The sequence below is a fragment of the Epinephelus fuscoguttatus genome, linkage group LG11 (genome assembly GCF_011397635.1).
Source record: "Epinephelus fuscoguttatus linkage group LG11, E.fuscoguttatus.final_Chr_v1".
NCBI lineage: Eukaryota > Metazoa > Chordata > Actinopteri > Perciformes > Serranidae > Epinephelus > Epinephelus fuscoguttatus.
The window spans coordinates 40,543,524-40,564,687 of NC_064762.1; the positions used below are offsets into that span (position 1 = coordinate 40,543,524).

At 39.8% G+C, this 21,164-nt stretch overlaps 1 protein-coding gene across 2 annotated transcripts in view; it reads right to left on the minus strand.

The window, feature by feature from the left end:
- The window catches only part of znf395b (zinc finger protein 395b), a 30,858-nt gene extending 10,420 nt beyond the window's left edge, over nt 1–20,438 (minus strand). Inside the window, exons 1-8 of one of the 2 annotated variants that reach the window (XM_049590694.1) lie at nt 19,935–20,438; nt 13,937–14,139; nt 13,160–13,350; nt 12,960–13,078; nt 8,784–8,983; nt 8,493–8,593; nt 6,410–6,701; nt 1,771–1,866 (exon numbers count right to left, since the gene is read on the minus strand). In XM_049590694.1, the coding sequence (XP_049446651.1) occupies nt 1,771–1,866; nt 6,410–6,701; nt 8,493–8,593; nt 8,784–8,983; nt 12,960–13,078; nt 13,160–13,350; nt 13,937–14,092 (1,155 nt within the window). In that variant the 5' untranslated portion in view covers nt 14,093–14,139; nt 19,935–20,438. Of the gene's footprint in view, nt 1–1,770; nt 1,867–6,409; nt 6,705–8,492; nt 8,594–8,783; nt 8,984–12,959; nt 13,079–13,159; nt 13,351–13,936; nt 14,140–19,934 lie in introns of both variants that reach the window. The other variant, XM_049590693.1, reaches the window with a different exon arrangement.
- Between the last annotated feature and the right edge of the window lie 726 nt (nt 20,439–21,164).

Consider the following 21,164-nt stretch of genomic DNA (forward strand, 5'->3'; position numbering starts at 1 on the left):
AACAGCCTACTATCAGTATCAGACAGTAAATTAAGTACGCACTAGGCTGAATAACTTGTGGGGCACAGAAATGAGAGAGATTTAATATCAAAATAAAAAAAGGGATTGAGACTGTGTTTTAAATGTTCTATTTTTGACCTGCACACTAAATGAAATACTGTATTTAAAGAAGTCGAAATCTGTTTTTTGTTGGACATTGAAAAACAAATAATGAAATAACAAATAGTTTTTCCATTTTATTGTTTTTTAACTTTTTTTCATTCTTAATTGAAATTCAAATGAACGAATGGTACACAGACCTTTTTGTTAAAGAAGATCCTTCTTGTTTAACCACAAACAGCCCCAAAATCTCCAAACCCACCAGACTCTGTTTAAATAAACATTAATTTTAGTGTAGATAGAGCCAGCATATTTTTACATCTTGCTTGGTGACAAAGGTTTTATTTCTACCAAGCCAGAGTTGGTGATTGTTGGAACAGTGAAAAAAGGAACCAGAACGCTGTTTGTGAGTTTCATTTTGTTTCTGCTGACTTTGAATAAGGCATGTTTAACAATTATAAAATAGCTATTTTTTAAAATTGAATCTGGTGGCCTTAGAGATGGTGATTTTCAGGGTTCCTACACATTTGGAATTTCAAAATTCCATACTTTTCCATACCCTAATTTCCAGACTTCACATCATATTTAATTATTCTTAATAGGCGATTGTAGCCAAGTACCATAATGGCATGCAAATAAAAACTCAGGTAAGTTCAATGTCTGGGCTGAGGCAAAAAGGCTGGGACTCTGGGTGCAAGCGATGCAGTAACGAGACATCGGTGTTTTTTCCTTTCATGTGGCTCAGAATCGCCTTCTCCCCCATGTTGGCGATGTCAAACGATTTCACACAAAGGTTGCATCTAACTCTGTGTGTGAATTGGGAATCCTTGGCCAACCAGTATTTATATACGGTATTGTCAAGCCATCCATCCAAAAACTTGCATCTACCCATTGTGAACCACATGAAACTCGTCTTCTTGTCGAAGGTGCAGTGTTGGAGTGAAACTTGATACCTGGGTCATGGGGCAGCGGACTGGACATACCACTTATCAATCAGGTAAAGGAGGTGGTGTGTTTTCTGAGACGTTTTCTGCGCTCACACACAAACTGTGCTTGGCTCGGCATAAAACACGATCCGGATTGATTAAATTATTTTTGGAAATACCTAATTTTCTATTTTAGAAAACAGTATTTTAGAACAGTGGTAACAGTCTGGAAACAAATATCTTTCCATACTTTATTTTTCATTTTCCATACTTTTTAATACCTGGAGACTGATCAAATTTATTTCCATACTTTTCCATACTTTCCATACTTGCGTAGGAACCCTGGATTTTGGGGTTGTTTCAGGTTAAACAAAAAGGATCTTTCCCTTTAACAAACAGTCCATCTCAGTCCGAACTCTTTAGCGGACAAACACTGACAGTGCAAACATGGCCTCAGTGGTTGCATTGAAGCTGTTCCACCGCTTCTGACTGCAGCAATCTAAATTTTTAAAGTTGACCAACTTTAAAAATTGTTGTTTCCATTAGTCATTTAGACAAAAAATATGGGAAAATTGGGTCCAGGTTGGAAAACCTGACCTTACCTTTGACATTGTGTAGTTTGTCAAACAATTAGCAAGATACAATTCCACTTCTACTATGTGAGGGAGACTAAATGACAGACAGGCTCTCAGGCAGGTAAGCCAATAAACACACATATAAAGACAGGGCAGGACAGAAGACCCACCGGAGTGTTACTGTGACCAGAGATGGAGGCGGAGGGCGTCCAACCCTGGCAGCCGGGGCTTCTGGGTGCCACAGATACCTGGATGGGGCTACAGGCCTGAATGGAGAATGAGAGAGGAGGCAACACATGAGTCATCATATCTGTAAGACCTCAAACTGGCTGACAAACTGTTCCGAATAAAAAGCAAGTCAGTTACATTTTTGCTGCTCAACTAAAAACATTTAAACCTGCTTTAACATATTTTTTGGCTACTTTGGGGCAACAGAAGCAGGCTATTATCATTCAGTAAGCTTGTGTTATCTTGTCCAAATATGGTCACTTTTAGCTCCAAAAAATCCAAGATGGCGACCACCAAGATGCCAAACTTGAGGCTTCAAAACAGGAGTCCACAAATCAGTGGGTGACTATATCCATTATTTTATACAATCTATTATTACACATCCAGCAGACACTCTCAAACCCACCTTTACATAGTTTTAAATGGTGTAAGTTTACAGCTCAAACTAATACAGGAGGCTACTGCCCAAATTGTAACTAGCACCAGTATGCTCATGCTAGCCTACTTAGAATGGCTTCCTGTTGTCTTCAAGAGACATGACTTGAAAACACAAATCCCTAAACTTGAATCTTAGATGTTGTCCTCCTTGTGTCAGCTTTACTGCCAAATAGTTACAACTTATCAGTTTATGGCTTTTAATTCTATCTGGTTGCTGACAAACAACATCCACATATTTAATGATCTTTTCCTTTGAAGTTGCTCCCTCTCCCCCCCATTTCTCCTCTCTGTGCAACCCTCATCTCTCACACAGCACATGCTACTCTATCCCCCCCAACAGTGGTGACAGAAGTAGACCGAGAAAATGTGTTGAAATTGCATTAATATCCACAAAAGAAAAAAAAAAAAAAAAACAAGCAAAAAATAAACATGATGATGGTGAGTATCCACTGTGGTAACCCTGGAGTTACATTGAGTGTGCCTAGATCAGAAAAAAAATTGCCAGTGTGAGTTCAATGCTGTGGTCAGGCAATTCAAGCCACAAGCTGCCAGTAGCCATGACATTCACACACACACTGCTCCACCACCAGCACCACTGACCCACAATTCAACCCACACTCATGCTTATGAAGGACCCCACTGCATTTCTGCATCCATGAATAAAAGACATATGTGGAGCATAATGGACACAGTTTCAGAGGCTTATCATGAAAAGGAAAGAAATAATTGCATATTTCTTAAGTGTACTGGGGACATGTTTAAGAAGTTTGCGTGGTTCAATCTGTCTAAAGTGGGCAAGGATATGTGTACATCAGGTCCTAACCACTTTTCAGCTACACAGGAAGAATTCATGTGGTGTTTTCCTGCCGTTTACATGCTGGTGGGAGTCTAGTCTCCTTGGGGGAGCCAGCAAGCCGACAGCTTCCTCTCTCACTGTCACAAAGCATCCATTTACAGGCTCAGTGGTACAGGGTAAATGCAGGTCACCAGTGAAATGTGCTGCTTTGTGATGCATAAACAAAGTTGTAGCTCATTGGCTCATTAGAGGGGGAATCTGCATGGGGGCGCTGGGTAAGGAGGTCCTCTGAAACAACAACGCCACCATGTAACATGAAACCCCTGCACAGAGACTCCAGTAAAATGAAGATAATGTCCTTTAAAATATTTAATAGAAAAATGAATCCAGATACACTGATGTCTGTTTTCATCTACAGCCTAATCTTACGGAAACAATAACTGAATTTGGGCAACAGGAAACTGCAATGTTTGGAGCATAAATTTCTGTGTTCACACACTAAATCTATGCCCGCCATTCAATAATTCATGCTAACAAGGGCAGTGCTGTCTCCTTTCATTGCTCTCAAACTATTTCAGCCCACAAAACACTGCCTGCTTGCAGAGAAGAACTCAAACACTGGGAAGTAAACAATTATTTATTGAAATCTGATCTTAAATGCCAATACTGAAACAAGTCTTTGTGCCAAAACAAAATACAACCTCAAAAAATCTCTCATATTAGATGGACTGAGTGTTTTCTAGAATTAATTTCAGCCTGCAAACAGCATTTAGATAATAAAACAGCATGACAAAAAAAACAAAAAAAACATTTACAGTGAGACTAATTACATTATTTCAGGTGGGCGAGTGTCATTCCAGGTTTTATAGCTGTTAAAGCACATCTACATCCACCTACTCTGCACTGATTAACCATCTGGTCCGTCATATAAAAAGAAATAGCTTGATAAACATGATGCAAAATATTTACTTATCATGGTCTTGGAATCTCTGTCACATTATTAGCTAGATTTGACAAATTTTGACATATAAATATTTACAATTTTGTGAAAACGAATCCACACAATTATACATTTCAAAGAAAGAAAAACTAGAATTACCCATGTCTGTGGAAACATGGATGCTTCACACACATCTTACCCGCCACAGCACATAAGATCTACACAGTCAGCACAATTTCATGGTGAACACCCAAGATTAGTGTCACCAATTCAGTATCTGACTAAAAATTTCCCCTTTTGCTCCTGAGACATAACATTGACTAATGTATAATGTAAAGTGTTTTACACAGAACATTATGACCTTTTGGATATCAAATGTCATCACTTCATTATTTTATCCTATTAGGCATTTGTGTGAAGTTTTGTCATAATTAGCATATGTATTCTTGAGTTATGGCCAAAAAAAAAACATTTTGTGAGCTCACACTGATGTTTATGTTTTACCTTTGACCACAAAACTCTAATCAGTTTATTCTTCAGTCCAAGTGGACGTTTGTGTCAAATTTAAATTAATTCCCTTAAGGTGTTCTTGAGATATCGCTCTAACAAAAACGAGACAGACAAAGTCACAGTGACATTTGACCACCAAAATATAATGAGTTTATTGTTGAGTCCAAGTGGACAGTTGTGCCAAATTTGAAGAAATTCCCTCAAGGCTTTCTTGAGATATCATGTTTACAAGGAAGGGTTGTACGGATGTGCAATGCATGGATGGACATACAAATGTACATATGTACAACCCGAAAAAAAAAAATAAATGCCTTTGCCCACTGCTATCGCTGGCATGGAGGCATAGTAAAACAGCAGTAACATTTTTTTTCAACTGAAAAGGCAACAAAATCCACCTACCAGTACCTCTAAAGCTCACTAATTTATGTTATATATTGCATGTTTAATCTGCAGAAAAACTACACTGAAAACGAATGTTGTTGTTATATGGGGGTTATGTGTGGGGTTGCTTCCTGCGCCAGTGACTAGCTAGGGCATAGAAACAGAATACATAGATAGGACATTGAACTGTTTGCTGTGTTCATTTGACTAGTAATAAGGAAAATGATGATTGTTTTTAGTTGTTATGTTGACTACATGTCAGTAGGCCCGTAAAATGCGTCACACTCACTACTTTGTAGGCATGTAACACATATTTGTATTGAACCAATTGGTATGAGGCTTTCAGTCGGTACACATTGCAAACCAAATGAGAAATTGAACTATCTTATTACATTTGGAAAATAAAATGTACAGCTTAAACTGTGTTTAATATGATGTCCTATATATAAAGCCCACAGGACGGACAGGCAACAAACTGTTTGCCCCTCCCACCCCCAGACCAGAACATTCTACTGCAGTGAGACACACTTGGAGGCAGCTACGCTAAGCTAGCTCGTTACAAGATGGTTAGTAACAACATTACCAGACCAGAAATAGAAGATCCTATGATAACCTACAGGTCTGGTGTTTGGAGCCACTTCGGTTTACACTTTTTGTGCTATGCAAAGCCAACACTATCTCCTGTAGCTTCATATTTAGCGCACAGATATGAGAGCTGTACCAATCTTCTCTTCTAACTTTATGCAAGAAAAAATGTGTTTTCTAAAAGGTAAAAAAAAAACAACTTACATTTTTTTAAAAAATATTGTAAACACTAAACACATTAAATTTGGTTTTGTGTTTCCTAATACAGTGAAACCTTTTGAATATATTTGGTATATCAACTTTATTTGCTTTTGTAGAAATAGTGTAATTTGAAAGTACAATTTGAAACTTACTTATGTTCTCTTTAATAGTAAAAACAAAAAGTTATTGCGTGAATCAGGTTTTTTTAAAGGGTTAGTTTGGATTCACCAAAGTCACACAATAACACAAACAAATGGACTGATCAAGGCAGAGGTGGACAAACAGCTCCCGTGTCCAATGAGGTAAAATTACTATTTTTGTCAACGATGTCTGGCTTTGACAAGACCATAGATAAGTTTCACTTTCCGTTATATTCCCCGTCAGAAAGGGCTGTCTGTCTGGAAAGGGCTGAGCATGTGACTGTATAAATGAGACTTGAAGAGACTTGGAGTATACAGCATGAGTTGTGTGAGAGTTTATAAATGGATGTTTTGATATAGTTTTGCTGTTGTTGAATGTTGACCCATTTTACTTCAATTCATCCAGAATTTTTGGATTCGTTGTTCTTCACAAATTCAGTGTAACACGGGGTGACTAATTGATATACAAATGGCCATCTGGGGGGTGAAGCATTCCTTTAAAGACACTTGTGTCCACACATTTACTTCTAGTACTTGAAAGCCTCCCCAGTCATCAGGCCTGAGACTGAGCGTGACACTGCTGCACTAACCTGATAGAGATGCTCTGAGTGGATCTGCCAGAAGCTGCTGGGGGCCGACTGGCTGAGTGGACTGGGCCTGCTTGCGCCGGGCCCGGAGCTGGAGTTGGACCTGGGTCTGTGGGCCGGAAGGATCTGGAGCCCTGAGGCTGGAGGAGAACCGCAGGAGGCCCAGCTGAGATGAGAGGATGAGGCCTGGCCCAGAGCCTGCTGGGAAGGAGCCGGAGCGGAGCTGGCGTCGACAGTCTCACAGGAGATCTTGGTGTAGTAGAAGTCCTCTTCTCTCTGGGACTGATCTGACCCACTGCTGTGTGTGTGGCAGGAGTGTGTAAATGTGTGTGTGTGTTATTTGGCAGATGGAGGGACAGACGAGTGGACACACAGTGTAAAAAGAGTGAGTTGTTTGTTTGGACCATTACTGAATGCAGCACTTACTGTGGCCCAGATATAAAATCTCAAAAATGTTTCATCACTTCCCGCAACTAAGTCAGAGCTCTTCCTCAACCTGAAAATTTTATTCCCTCTTGTTTTTTTAATGTTGTTTTGCAGCTCAGAAATGTTCTAAAGGGCTAAACTGTCTGGTTTTTACAATACGTCAGCCTACAATGTAGGAGTGGCTCCAGATCTGAAAACCTTTTGGGTCCTATTTAAACGGTCTATAGCTCATGGTCTAGAGTGCATTTAGGGTGTTCAGCTCCACTTTGCTGGTTAAACAGCGCTCAATCCATGTGCAAAGTAAGGCACAAGGGGCAAAGGGGTTGGTTTTAGTCCACTAATAATCAGAGGTGTGTTTTGTTCCCAGAAATGTAACTATGTGCCACGGCGACGCAGACCTCTTGTCTAGTTTTGTAAGCTGTAAACCATTTCCTTCAGTGAAAACAAAGTTTTATTTATTTCACAGATAAGAAACAATAAATTGTGAAGACAATAAAGCCCCAGCAAAATAGCATTTTAAGTTTTGTGTGCAATTTATCCTGGCTTCATATGGGTAGAGGAAATCTCCACTAATTTATATAATCTAAAATGCCATAGGCTTGTGCAAATAAAGTTAGCATGTTGTATTTGTTAGGAAATGGGTTCCATATAAGACAGCTGTTTTGTCGATGAACCTTGTAGTAGTAATGGAGCCAAATTTTGTAATGTTACCTTTTTAAAATGGTGCTGTTTTTCCTGGCTTCATATGAGTAGAGAAAATGTGTCCAGCAAAAGACAAGTGCTTTGTCTGTAAATCAAGTTATAATGATGCTTATTTGTGTACTTGTAATTGAAAACGTTGTTATTAAGCCATGTTTAATGTGTGTTTTGAATCAACTAACCTTTACAGCACTTCACAGAAACCCTATGGCAGACCAGTGTTTTGGAGGTGTAACTACAGAGTGATACAGACACACCACCACAAGTATAAATGCTCACAATGGTGTAGGCCACGTGCGTAGGCAACAGTGTAGGCTCTGCAGAGAGCTGACGCACAGGTATAAATCTGCCTTAACGCAGTAAGAGCAGTAATGGCACTGCAGCAAATTTGTAGGTAGGCAGGTAATGAGTACTTTTTCCCAGCCCAGATATACAATATATTAGATTTCAGCCATACCTTGAAAAATGTAATGCTTAAAACATATATAGTCCAAATGGTTCATGTTAGGTGCTGGTAGCTGAAAAGCCTTTATTCTAGTACAGGAGACAGCAACCTTTACTATCAAAAGAGACATTTTTTGGCAAAAAAAGCCTGTCTGGAGCCGAAAAACATATCTGAGCCTCATTATGACGGTAATACAGCCGAGACAGTCTAAATAGGGTCTAATTCACCATTCACTAAAATGTTTTACCACAAGGTGGCTACTCTGCAGTGGGCTATTTATGATTATTTGGTAGTCTAAACTTTTAGTGTTGGCAGTGAAAACGAATAAATTACTTGAAATAGTTAAATTCTCTATTTTCCCCAAAGACTTTTTGGAAATGGAATCTATATCTAACCTAGTTAGGATGATTCAAGTACTAAAACTCGGGTATTATGTCAGCACCAGTATTTAAACATATCCAGTAATATCCATCACTAATGATCACACAACTGATTGTACATGTCAGTCCAACTCACCCCAGATGCAGCACACGGATGTGTCTTTTGATTCCGACTGAAGACGTGAGCACCTTGCCACAACTGGGCCACAGACACTTATACACACCTCTGAAAGAGCTCTGTGAGAGAGAGAACACAACACAGGTAAACAACAGGAGAGATGGTGGGGCAGGAAAGACAGAGAAATGCACAAAGACACAAAGTTCACATAGGAGGAGATAATATACTTCCTTTGCTGATTCTAGGGGCTTCTGAAGCAGCAGTTTCTACCATATGGTGCTAAACATTCAGCAGTGAACATGTACATACCTTTGGCTTTTTGGCATTAAACTTCTCTCCCTGCTCCAGTTCCATTTGTAGGCCTTCATCAGGGCTGCTGTCCATCTCAGTAACAGACATGGAGGGGGCGGGACTAACATTGCCGTGGTCCCAGCTCCAGTAGCCGCTGCTGCCACTGTCAGAGAGCTCGCCGCCACCACACTCCATGTCAGCTGATGATGATGAGCCACCTGGAAAAGAGGAAGTGGGTTTTCGAAAACTTCCCTTTTGTCCTTTTTATCCCACTTTTCCAACATTATTCCTCTAATTGCTGTGACACTATGACGTAAACACTGTGAACAGTTATCAGTGAGTTGATGATACTCAGCAAAATAGTTTACTGTGTAAATATACCTTATGGTTTAGATAGCAAATATTCTCCACTCCTTTATGACTAAAATAGACACTGTGCATTTGGGACTGCTCTCCTCTGCTTTCCTCTCCGCCCATTCTAAAGACAACAGCAGGTGTCTCACACTGTTGCCAGGGTGTGATGTGTGTGTTTTCTAACAGTGACCATCATTTCTTTGCTCTGTTCCCTGTTCATTTTATTTTTCACTTCACCAAAAAATTTAAAATAGAAAGTAATCTATTTTGTGCTTCAGCCATGGCTAAATAGGGAAAGTAGACCTATTAGTAGCAACTATATCACTCCTGCGAGTTTCTTTATTTATCTTGCTCGTTCTAAGGACAGCAGGATTTTTAAAATGAAATTCTACTTACAGGGTAAGTGATGTATTTTTTGTTTTGAGTGTTTGACAACATTATGGAAAAGATCCCAACAGAGATAGACCTCTAAAACCCTTTTTGTTTAACCAGAAACAGCCCCGAAATTGTTATCTCCATCTCCAATTTCCATTTAAATAAACATTAATTTATGTGTATATAGAGCCAGCATGTTTTCATATCTAACTGGGAATTAAGGATTTATTTCAACCAAACCAGAGTTGGTGATTGTTGAAACAGTGGAAAGACAGACCAAGATGTCTTTTGTGAGTTTTATTTCACCTCTGTCAGCTTGAATGAAGTGTATTTTACAATGATAGAATTACTGTCTCCGTACGGATCCTTTCCATAATGTTGTCAGACTCTTTGAATAAAAACCTGAGCCTGTCAGTGGCAAAAACAAGCTCCTTGAATGGATGTACTTTGATGCATTTTTATAAATCCCACTGCTTTCCTTGGCAAGTTCCACCCTACTGTGCTTCACTTGGCTGGTACTAGCCCTCACCATGACCTCTTTGCCCAAGAATAACAGTCTGAGTCTGTCAGTACCAAAAACAAGCACTTTTAGAGGAAGTAAAGTGACAGTCCACAGTTCCCCGCAGGGATTACATTGCAGCCTGCAGTGCTCTTGCTCAGTACTGGACCATTTTAAAAAAATGTTGTTCCCCTTAAGTCAGTTAGACACAAAGACATTGAACATAGGGTCCAGGTTACAAAATACTGAGGTTACCCTTTAAGGTAAGACTATATAACTTTTGCAGTTGAAATTCATAGGTAATAAAACACACCTTTGCTCTATTCAGTCCACTCTTGGTGTTTTGTTGCTACAGCCTTACTTGGTCTAGTATGACCAGTAGCTTTGCTGGCTAATGTAAACTACATGTAGTTAATTTTAGCAAACTTTAGACAGATATTGCTGTGTTCTTGCCATTACTGAGTTGGTTCACTTTAAAACTCTTTCCCACTTTACACTCTGTGCTCCTGTTGTACAACTGTATATCTTTTAACATCTATTACAAATGCAAAAAGTGACATAATTCAGCTTAAGTTACAAAGTCTCGCTTTACACATCTAAACATCATATATTTTGCAAAAAGAACTGACATGACCACTGCAGTTCATTTTATATTACAGTTATACATTGCACACATTATTCTTATATTCATACACTAAACTTTTGCACATTCCTTGGACAATATTTTGCATATTCCTGTACAAAACTACTACTTCTAAAAACCGCACAGCTCTTTCATTTTCAGATATATTTTATATGCATTTTTTGTTTGATTGGAAATTTTCCTATATTCATGTTGATTTTGGCATTTACATTTATTAATGCTGATTGCACCAATTCACCAAAGCAATTCCTTGTATGTGGAAAACTATTAGGCAATAAATAGGATTGTGATTCAATTTTATATTTGCTCCAGTCTCACTATTGGTTTTACTGCATGCAGTAGCTGCACAAATATTCTTTTATGTTATATATTACTCTTTATTACTTATTCACTGCTCATTTTGATTTTCATATATTGCAAAGGCTTTCACGAATCTTTGCTAACAGAGCTCATGAGATTGAATCTGGCTTTTGCAAGTCTAGCTGCTGCAGACTGAATATAATTTAAAAGAAAAACAAAAACTGTGATTACTGCCTGTGGTTGTATGCCTCCGTGCACTGGTCAAACTTCTCTGACAGTTTCATATCCAAGTCTGTGAAAACATGGATACTTCACACCTATTGTCCTCCCAAACACATAAGATCTATACAATCAGCAGAGTTTCAAAGAGTTTCACGGTGACACCCAAGATGAATGTCACTAATTCAGTATCTGACCAAGTGTCTCCCCTTCTGTTCCTGAGATATGGGGCTCTAGTTTTGCAGACCGGGCGTGGCGGCATTGCCAACTGGGTGTGGCTAGGCGGATTTTGTAAGTTTGACACACCGTGCGCGCTGGCACAGCTACTCCTCTTTCCCACCTCCGTCCCTCCTACCGGCTCAAGTCGGAAAGAGGGAGAAGAGAAGACGTGGAGTGGGTTTTACACACATCACACCAATCAAATGAGCCCCTCTCCTCGCCCTTAAATGCGCTGCGTGAAGGCATAATGAGAGTTTACTCAATTCGCCATGGCAGAAGAGAGCAGCAGCGTCAGGCGGTCAAACTTCTCCCAGGAGGAAACTGTTGTTTTGGTCCGGGAGGTCCAAGCTCGCAGTGTCTGAATATACGGAACTGCGAGCAGACCTCCACGGGCTGATGATGCAAAGGTAGCCTGGGAGGAGGTCACCACAATTGTAAATCAATGTTGTGTTTCTCTCGTGCGCGTGTGCGCTCTCTCTTTCTCTCTCGCAGTCTCACTCTGTTTCTTTTCTTTTGACTTTTCTAAGATGACAGATGCTGAATATATACTCCCTATCTGATGCTGTGGCTGTTTGTGGTTGGCTGAGAGGGATGTGAACTCATTAGTTTTGTTAATCAAATCAGGTTGGGTTTCCATTACGTGTGCCAAACGTGCCAAATGGTGCCAATCCCCTTTGATCTGACATCAGATGTGACGGGACTGTCGATATAGAGATACATTTATGTGCTGATTGCAGATAGTTGCATTGAGTAGTGTTTTTTTGGGTATTTATTGCATCGTTAATGTGCCTGATATTCTGGAAACCTGCCTGTGAGGTTTTGGTGATGTGTGCGCACTGCCCACCGGTCAGCCAAACTTCGGCTTATACCGGCTGCGCTCCCCCTGCGCTGACAGTAGACGTGGTTTCAGTTGGCGAGCTTTTAGCGCACCTTCAGCGAAGCCTTTTGGCACGAAACTCTCACTGCGCCAAGCTGGATCTGTCGACACCTCCCCCTGCTGCGCCGCCACACCCATCTCAGCGCACCTCGGTCTGCCAAACTACCAAACTGAGCGCGCCTCAGGTTGCGCTGCTCGAAACTAGCTCTGCGCGGGGTTCGCCACCCTGCGCCACCTGCGCTGCGCCGGGAAACTAGAGCCCATCATGTTCACTAGAATGAGAAAAATGCGGTCAAACAGACCTTGACCCTTGGTGACCAAAATCTAATCGGTTTATCGTTGAGTCCAAGTTAATGTTTATGCCAAATTTGAAGAAATTTCCTCAAGCTGTTCTTGAGATATCACATTTACAAGAATGAGATGGATGCAAGGTTGGCCTTTGACATTTGACCATCAAAAACTAATCAGTTCATAGTTGAGTCTAAGTGGACATTTGTGCCAAATTTGAAAAAATTTCCTTGATGCATTCTTGAGATATCGCGTTCACAAGGATGGGACGTACTGATGTACAGATGGTCAACCCAAAAACATAATGCCCTAGGCCATGGCTATACCCTGTGTAGAGGCATAAAAAATGCTGAGCACTTAACAAAAGATGCCTTATTATCGAGTGGTACTGAGGTTGTGTGTTGATGAGGTGAGACGGACCTGGTCCAGGATCTGTTTGCGGAAGGCTCTGGACTACAGGGCTGCAGGATAGACTGGTCAGAACCATGGCTGCCATGATCTCGTCCATCTCCACTGACTCTGGGCTGCGGAAACTGGACCTAGAATACAAGAAATATCCTTAGACTCTAGCGTGACCAAGTCCACCCTCACACACTCATACACAGTTACCTATCTCTCACCTGTATGGTGCCTCTCCAGTTGCTGACACATTGCTGAGCTGCATTGTGGGTCCCACAGTTTGCAGGGGAGCAGCCAGGTTGCTCCAGCCTCGCTCAGACTCTACCTGCAATGGCTGAACTGATGTCTTGTTATTGTGATGACCGCTCTCCATGAATGCTTTCTCAGCCTGGACCCACCTCTGTTTACACACCTTTAGAAAGAATGAAACAATGAGCTCTTAGTTCAAATCTGCAACAGTTATGGGTTTTGTGCATTAATGGAAATCAACATGGACAGAGTAACCCTGCCTCTGTTAAGGCCTTATGTGGGTTTATATGAGCCTTTCAAACCCTAAAACTGAGCTGTTGTTGCCATGAATAAAGCAGTTAAGAGAATATTTCCTGTCCATCTGTGGTGTCCTGCCTGCAGAAGGCACAATCTGCCAGTATTACACTATGAAAAGGATGTGGGTGCCAGCCTCTGACCAGGCAGTACATTACCTCTAACATAGGGGGAGGAAATAATGATCCATTTGTGGGAGCTCTTCCTTTTTCACAGAACAGGGTAAACTTTAGGGGATGTAGCCTTTCTCCTACAGTAATGTCTGTCCTGTCAAAATGCAAAGTAAAACCAACATACTGCCTTCTGGTGACTGCTGATGGCTAAATTTATGTGTGTCCCATTTTGTGTACCCAAAATGTAAATGAATGAATAGATAGATAGATGGTTAAATGACTGACAAAACAAAATAATGTGATACAAAAATTATAATGAGTGGGAGTCTCGTCCCTGCTCACCACAGTGTGCTGAGTGTCAGGCCCATTGCTGTTGTGCATTGTCGTAGAGGTGCAGGCCTGTAGTCCCGACAGGCAGACTGCTGTCCCGCCATGCCCTGCTCCAGCTCCAGCTCCAGCTCCAGCTCCAGCTCTGTCCTCAGGTCCCATAGCTGCCATGGTGCTGCTGCACACAGTGAGGGGACTCGGCACAGTGTCACACCTCTCTGTAGACAAGACACCAGAGACAATATGTGATTTAAACCAATCAAAATATCTGACTGCATTTTTAAATGTTTCTACAGCAATGCAATATTCATAAAGGGAAACTTAAGCAATCTAGTATCGTACTCACAAAAGAGAAATTTTGAAACAATATTCAAAATCAAAGCAGCAGGGGTTGAGATATCCCGACTTTCAGTCTCTCATATGGGTCTAGCTTCAAAAACACTGGATCCTACATTTCCCACAACGCAACTCAATAGCAAATTTCATTTGAAACTCCCTGCTTCCTGAAGGCGGATGTAGAGTTGCATTATGCTTGAGCGTAGGGGTGGGAAAAAAATCGAGCATAGCATCATAATATTTTTGTGTGGCAATATTATATTGTCCCATAGTGTCAAGTATTGATCTTTTATTATGTAAATTATTAATATTACAAATACAAATGAATCTTTAGGTAGCCTACTATAATCAATTGCTTTTTCAATCCACTAAATATATTTTGCTGCTGCAAAAAACAGCTGTAGTGAGATGAATGGACTGAAAAGTTTATATTATTAGATAAAACAGATTTTCTTTGGGGACATAACTTACAGAAAGAAGGTAATAAATTGCAATATATCCAAATATATTTCATTGCAATACTCAGCATATTGCAACATAATTAAAAGCACAATAATACTGTATCGCAATTTAAGTATCGTGATAATATCATATTATCCATCCTCTGGTGATTCCTGCCCCTACTTGTGCATGGAGATCCTGCATTGCTCTGCAATTATACCTCAAAGAACTAGCTAGTGGTGGGGTTACAATGCCACTGTATGAATTTCTGTGAACTGCAGTTAAGTTTGATTGATTCAGCGACCACTACTGAAACACATGGGGAACATGACTCATTAGCCTTAATATTAAATACAAGTACAAAATGTGGCTCCATTATAACTCACAGGGTTCACAGACAAAACACATGCTAACATTATTAACATAAACGTATGACATTTACATTGCATGTATAAGCCTAGCAACTAGCAGACCTCTCAATAATACATACAAATCTGGAACAACAGCAACATTTAACAAAGGTTTTGTTACACAATGTGGTTCCATTATAACTCACAAGGCTGACTGATGAAACAATTATCTTTTACTCAATATGTTTTCCCCACATACACCACATGCTAATGTTATTAGCATAAACCTATAACATTAAGGGTGCATTTGTAAATCTAATCTGATGCTCTACACTATTTTTTTTCAAAGAAACAGAGCATTCTCTTTTAATGTGAATTAACAAACCATTAAGTTAATCATATATTCATTCCACTTGGCGCTCTGCTGCTCTGACCCTCCAGAAGGAGTGCCCAGAGTATGCTCTGCTGCTCTTCCAACAGCCCTCCGAATATGCAAATGGTCCAGTTGGTGCATTCGCAAATACTCACAGCAGGTGCGTTCCGGCACTCACAGTGAGTGGTTATTAATGCACCCTTTGTTGCATAAATTTGCCTATCAGTTAGCAGACTTTTCTTCTACATATATAAAGCTATGAACTACAGCAACATTTAACAAAGGTAACGTTACAATATTTGGTTCCATTATAACTCACAAGGTTCACTGGCAATACAATTATCTTCTACTACACACATTTTATCCACATATACAAGATGCTAACGCTAAAGCCTATGACATTTCTTTGAATAATTAAACCTAGTGGTCTTTCCTTTACTCAGCTGAAGCAAAGATAAATCAAAGACAGGACTTCATATGCTGTTTTGTTGGGGCTTTATTGTCTTCACAATTCATTGTTACTTATCTTGAAATAAAAGTAAATAAAAAGCTCAGTTTTTACTTTGGGAAATGGTTTTTAGTTTACAAAAAATTAACAGGCGGTTGGCATCGCCGAAACGTGTTGGCCGAGTTACATTTTTTGTGATGAGCACATCACAGCATAGGCTCAAGCTCAAGCCAAACATAACCCTGATGACATCATCAGCTACTCCTCCTGACGAGATAACTAAACTTCATGTGTAAACACAGCGGAATGCCCCTTTAAACCGCTGGTTTAAATCACCTTTATATTAAATGACATTCCCCACAAATTTCTTTTAGAAAGTTTTGTTGCAATTTTTGAACAGCTTCTTTCTTAAAGCATTGGGTAATGAGGGTTAAAGGTTATTTCCAACTGGGAAAATTATGCCCGAATTGAACCATGGCATTAAATGATAAATATTAGGCTTTATCTGATAAATAAATATGTTGATCTAAACAGAAGGCAGCCGACTAGTGAATGTTGGCAAGCAGTCGTGCCTTCGTTCCATCTTGCATCTCTCTGCCTGACAGTGCAGAGCAAAAACACCACAAAGGATGCAAAAATGATTGCAGGAATTTGAAGTGAACACAGATTTGTGTGGATTTAGATAGTGGCAGAAACAAAATCTTTTTTTTTTAGTCTATTCTAATAAAGTATGTGGCTGAAAACACGTTCCGAAGATGTAATCTAATGTTTAAGTGCATTCACTGCGGCCTGTCGCCCATGAGGTAAAAATGGGGCAATGTTGCATTCAGGGCATGTGGGAATAATGCTGCTGAAATGGTTGAATGGATCAAAGCAGTTATTTTGCAGCACTCAATATCCATGATCTACCAGATTTCATGTAGAACTTTCAGACGAGACAGATTGATGGTCCTGACAAGCTGCTTCATACTCAAACCACATATTTCAAATCAAATGCACAAAATGACTGACTTCAACTACATAAGCGCATTTGAGCTCACATTACAGCAAGGAAAGAAAGAAAGAAAGAAAGAAAGAAAGAGAATAATAAAAGGAATAACAGAGTCAAAATGATAAATCCATTAGTGGCAAAAAATGACAAATATTGTCTGTCTTCTACTCTAAGGTGTGAGGCCTTTCTCAGTTTTATATTACTATAAATTAAATATAAAACAAACAATTTTAAGATGTCGCTTTGAACTCTGAAAACTTGTGAAGACATTCCTCACTGCTTTCTGAAATTTTGCAGACTTATTACTGACAGAACTATTAGTTGGGTTGTAGCCCTTTACAATAATATTAACAATGTTTATTATTGTTATGATAATGAAAGTGATTATCTGTGTTTTTATTATTCAGGCCTTCAAATAGTAAATATTTGTTATTAATATCAACAATTTTGTCAAAATAACCAACATAAAACTAACAAAAGTCAATACAACAGTATAACAAAATATAACCACAAACTGTCAAACAACTCAGTACAGGAACACAACTGTGCTCTGAAATAGACCTTATACCTGTGGATGGATTACTTCATCTGCAAAATGGTACTTAAATTACAGACCAGGAAGAGACTCAAACTACCACAAAGAGACAGACAGACCACAAAGAAATGAAAAACAACTACATAAACAGGCAAAATACTGACAGAAAACACAATATCACCACACAAGCCCCTTTGACGCAGCCTCTTCAAGGAGGGAATTTCATACTGTTATGCCACCTTACCATACTGTATAAAAGGTTCAATCACAAAATGAGGGGGCAGAGTTTTCAGTCGGCATCAGAGACAGTAACAGTGCCAAAATTATCTCTGTATTAATGGGACAGTTGGCAGGATGGGATCATGGGTGGTACGGGTGTGAAGTTTTGATGATGTGTAATGAACCACCACCTGGGGATTTAAAAAGTAGCTGATAGCAGTTAGCAGCTAACTTAAAGAAGAACAGTAGTCGAAAATGTCCGCAAATTTGGCAGACAATGAGGTTTGGGAGCTCCTTACCCTCCAAGCAAAGATCAGCCATCATATAACAGGGATGGCAAATGATTGCTATTACCATGTTATGCCATTATTATTATTATTTAAAAAGCACTGCCTACGTGTATTTTATAGGTCACATTAGAGACAGACACTGCTGAGTTACATGTCACACCCCTCGTGCCTCTTTTGATTCCATGATGCTGGCATGCTGTCTAAAAATCACACAATGGAGCAACATGATGCCACAGTTGTTTGGTTCTGTGTAAAAATGCAAGGCTGGCATAAAGAGGGGACTTCATAATGGCTTGATAGTTTAACCTCTTTGTAAAAAGGGCTAAAGAGACACAGAGCGACCAAAAAAGACACCAAATAACTCAAAGACACACAAAACAACAAAAGACAAGTGATTTTGTCATAAACCTTTGTTAATGTTAATGTGTATCTTTGTTAATTAAAGCCTGTCACAGGTTACAATGTGATGATTAGAGGAGAAATGGCAGAGCATAAAGGTCCAGGTAGAAAAAAAACCTCAGTCATTTAGGATTTTGCTAAAAGAGAGGGAAATCACCTGTTGATTTATATATACAGATCCCAGGGTATATTTTTTGTATTTGGGAGCTGTTTAAATTTGTAATTTGTGCTTTAGACTTTATTTTGTTGTACTATTAATATTGTATACAGAATCTGAGTCTCCCTCTGAGTTACTTTTGTTGTTTACAAATTAAATAAATGAAATATCATTTTTGTCTAGTTTTAATATTTGAAGGCAAACTGTTAGGTTGACATGTACAATTAAATTGGTTATTTTTTCTTACTAATTTGTCATATCGTCAAGAATATCATTAATCGCAAAAAATCCCTGGAATATGGTAATATTACTTTAGAGCCATATCGCCCACCCCTCTGCAAAACCACCACAAAGTTTGTGTGTCTTGCTCCTGTGTAGCAGCGGTAGTGGGGCCTTTTGCATGCGTATGCCTACAGGCCCATTGTCTAACAGTCTGCACATAATAATAATAACAACAATGATAATAATAATAATAATAATAATAATAATAATAATGATAATGCATTTTATTTTGTGGTGCCTTTCATGGCACCAGTGTTATATTGTGTAAAAGATGGCTGTATCATGAAGTGAACAGCTTCCAAAAAATACCTGCAGTTAATTCTGATAAACCTCTATGACAAGAACCCTCGTCTGACAGCTCAACTCTCCCACTCTCTCTCATGCACCCAAACACAGCATAAAGCCTGATTTTCCCCACCTTTGCACCAATCAGCGTCCGGCTCCAGTAGTAAACAAGTGGCACAGTAAGGGCGGGGAGCCGCCGCTCATTGGCTTAGGTCTGGTTTTCAGGTACACACCTCCTTTCTGACAACGTGTTCAGACACGAGTTTCGCCGGGGGACTGAACGGACTGGGGGAATACTGCTGCAAATCAGCTCATTCTCTATGATAAAATACAATCAAACATATTAAAGCCATAGGCCTACTACACATAAAACCCATCATGCAACAGAAAAACGAGATGAACACGAGGATGAAAATGTAGCGTAGTCGTGCTACAAAAACATAACGTCATCCCTCTCACTGATGGAGTAGAACCAAGGCAATTAAACTCGTGTTTATGGACGCATAGTGAGAGGTTGGACGCATTTTAATACAAGGCAGTAAAATCCCCGTGAGTCCTTCAAAGTCGGTGACTGCAGTATAGCTGCAAGTTGCGCACGATTATAGAGGTTTAAATGAACCAGTCGGCACTTCTCCAAACAAACGTTAAATTCAGCTTGTTTATAGTGGAGGTTATGATGTGCTTTATAATAATATTAACGGACTAGAAGTCGTAGTTCATCATCCTGCAACTATAACACTGATCTCCACCCGGCGACGCAGATTGAGATCAGGAGAAACACCCCCTCCCTCCCTTCCTCCCTCCCTCCCCCAGCTCACCCCGCCGAAAGAAAACAAGATTTTCAGTGCTCGCTGCAACACAAAAACATATTAACTTATAAATGTACTATATATTTTCTCGTACTCACTCGTTCGGTGGAGACCTCTGTCCTGTCCGGGGCTGCAGCAGCGGGTCGTCGCTGCCTGCCTGTCCCGCCGCTCGCCGGCTCTCCAGTCGGCCAGGGGGGAAAAAGGGGGTTGGTCGGTCGGATACGCGCCTACGTGTGTCTGTATGGTGAACCAATGCCGGCGGTGGCAGCTGGGCAGAGCGAAGAGACGGCAACCTCCAGCGCGCCGTGCACAAAAGGATGATCTAGGTGAGGGGTTACCAGAGCAGCAGCATCCTCACTCTGTCTGCCTGTCTCTCTCTGTCTGTCTGTCTGTCTGTCTGAAGCACATACAAATATCTCAATCACGAGCATTAGAAATGGCGTTGATGGGTTGGATTCTGTCCTTAGTAAATAAAGAAATAAAAAAGAAACGGGCAAAGTTTGATTTTTCTGCATGAAGTGCATTGAAGTGAAATTACACAGAAGGTTTGAGTATATTTTTTTCCATACAATTTCCCTACATTTTTCAAGATGCAAATAGCAATGCAAGTAAGCATGTATGGAAATGTATGTATAGAGTGGTGTAGTGGAGGGTACACCAGGAATATGAGGTATACCCAGTGCACATTATTAGAATGGGCCCTAGTGCACACTGTCATGCGAGTATGGTCTTCTTGACACAAATAGAGACTTGGCATTGGACAACATAAACATACTTACTACCCAGCAATCTTCACTGCATATATTAAAAAAAAATCAAAATATCAAAGAAAGTAATTAATCATTTAGTTGAATAGTTTTATGGTATATGTATAGATTTTATAGCTTATATAGAAAAAGCATATATTTTTCTTATAGATAGCTACTGACTCTTTTAAAAAATAAAAATATAACCATGATGCAGATGGATTTGTCTTTTTGAGGACATAGCAAATGACACTGCTTTTAAATTAATAATATTAACCACCACTAAACCACTGACTGTATAGTTTATATACATAAACATTATCATGAGGTAACTCGCACTACTCACTACTAAAAGTGCCAGTATAGTATCATAATAATGATCTTTATCAGTGATCAAACCTCTTCAAGCATCAGGAACAGTTTTAATCCAACAGCTCAAAACTAATAAAACTGCTGACACTGTGGCATACAGCATATCAACCCCCAACATCACATGATAAATTGCCTGCACAGAGATCAAACACAACTTGCATGTGTGTTTCCAATGTGTGTGTGTGTGTGTGTGTTTGTTGCTGAGCCCTA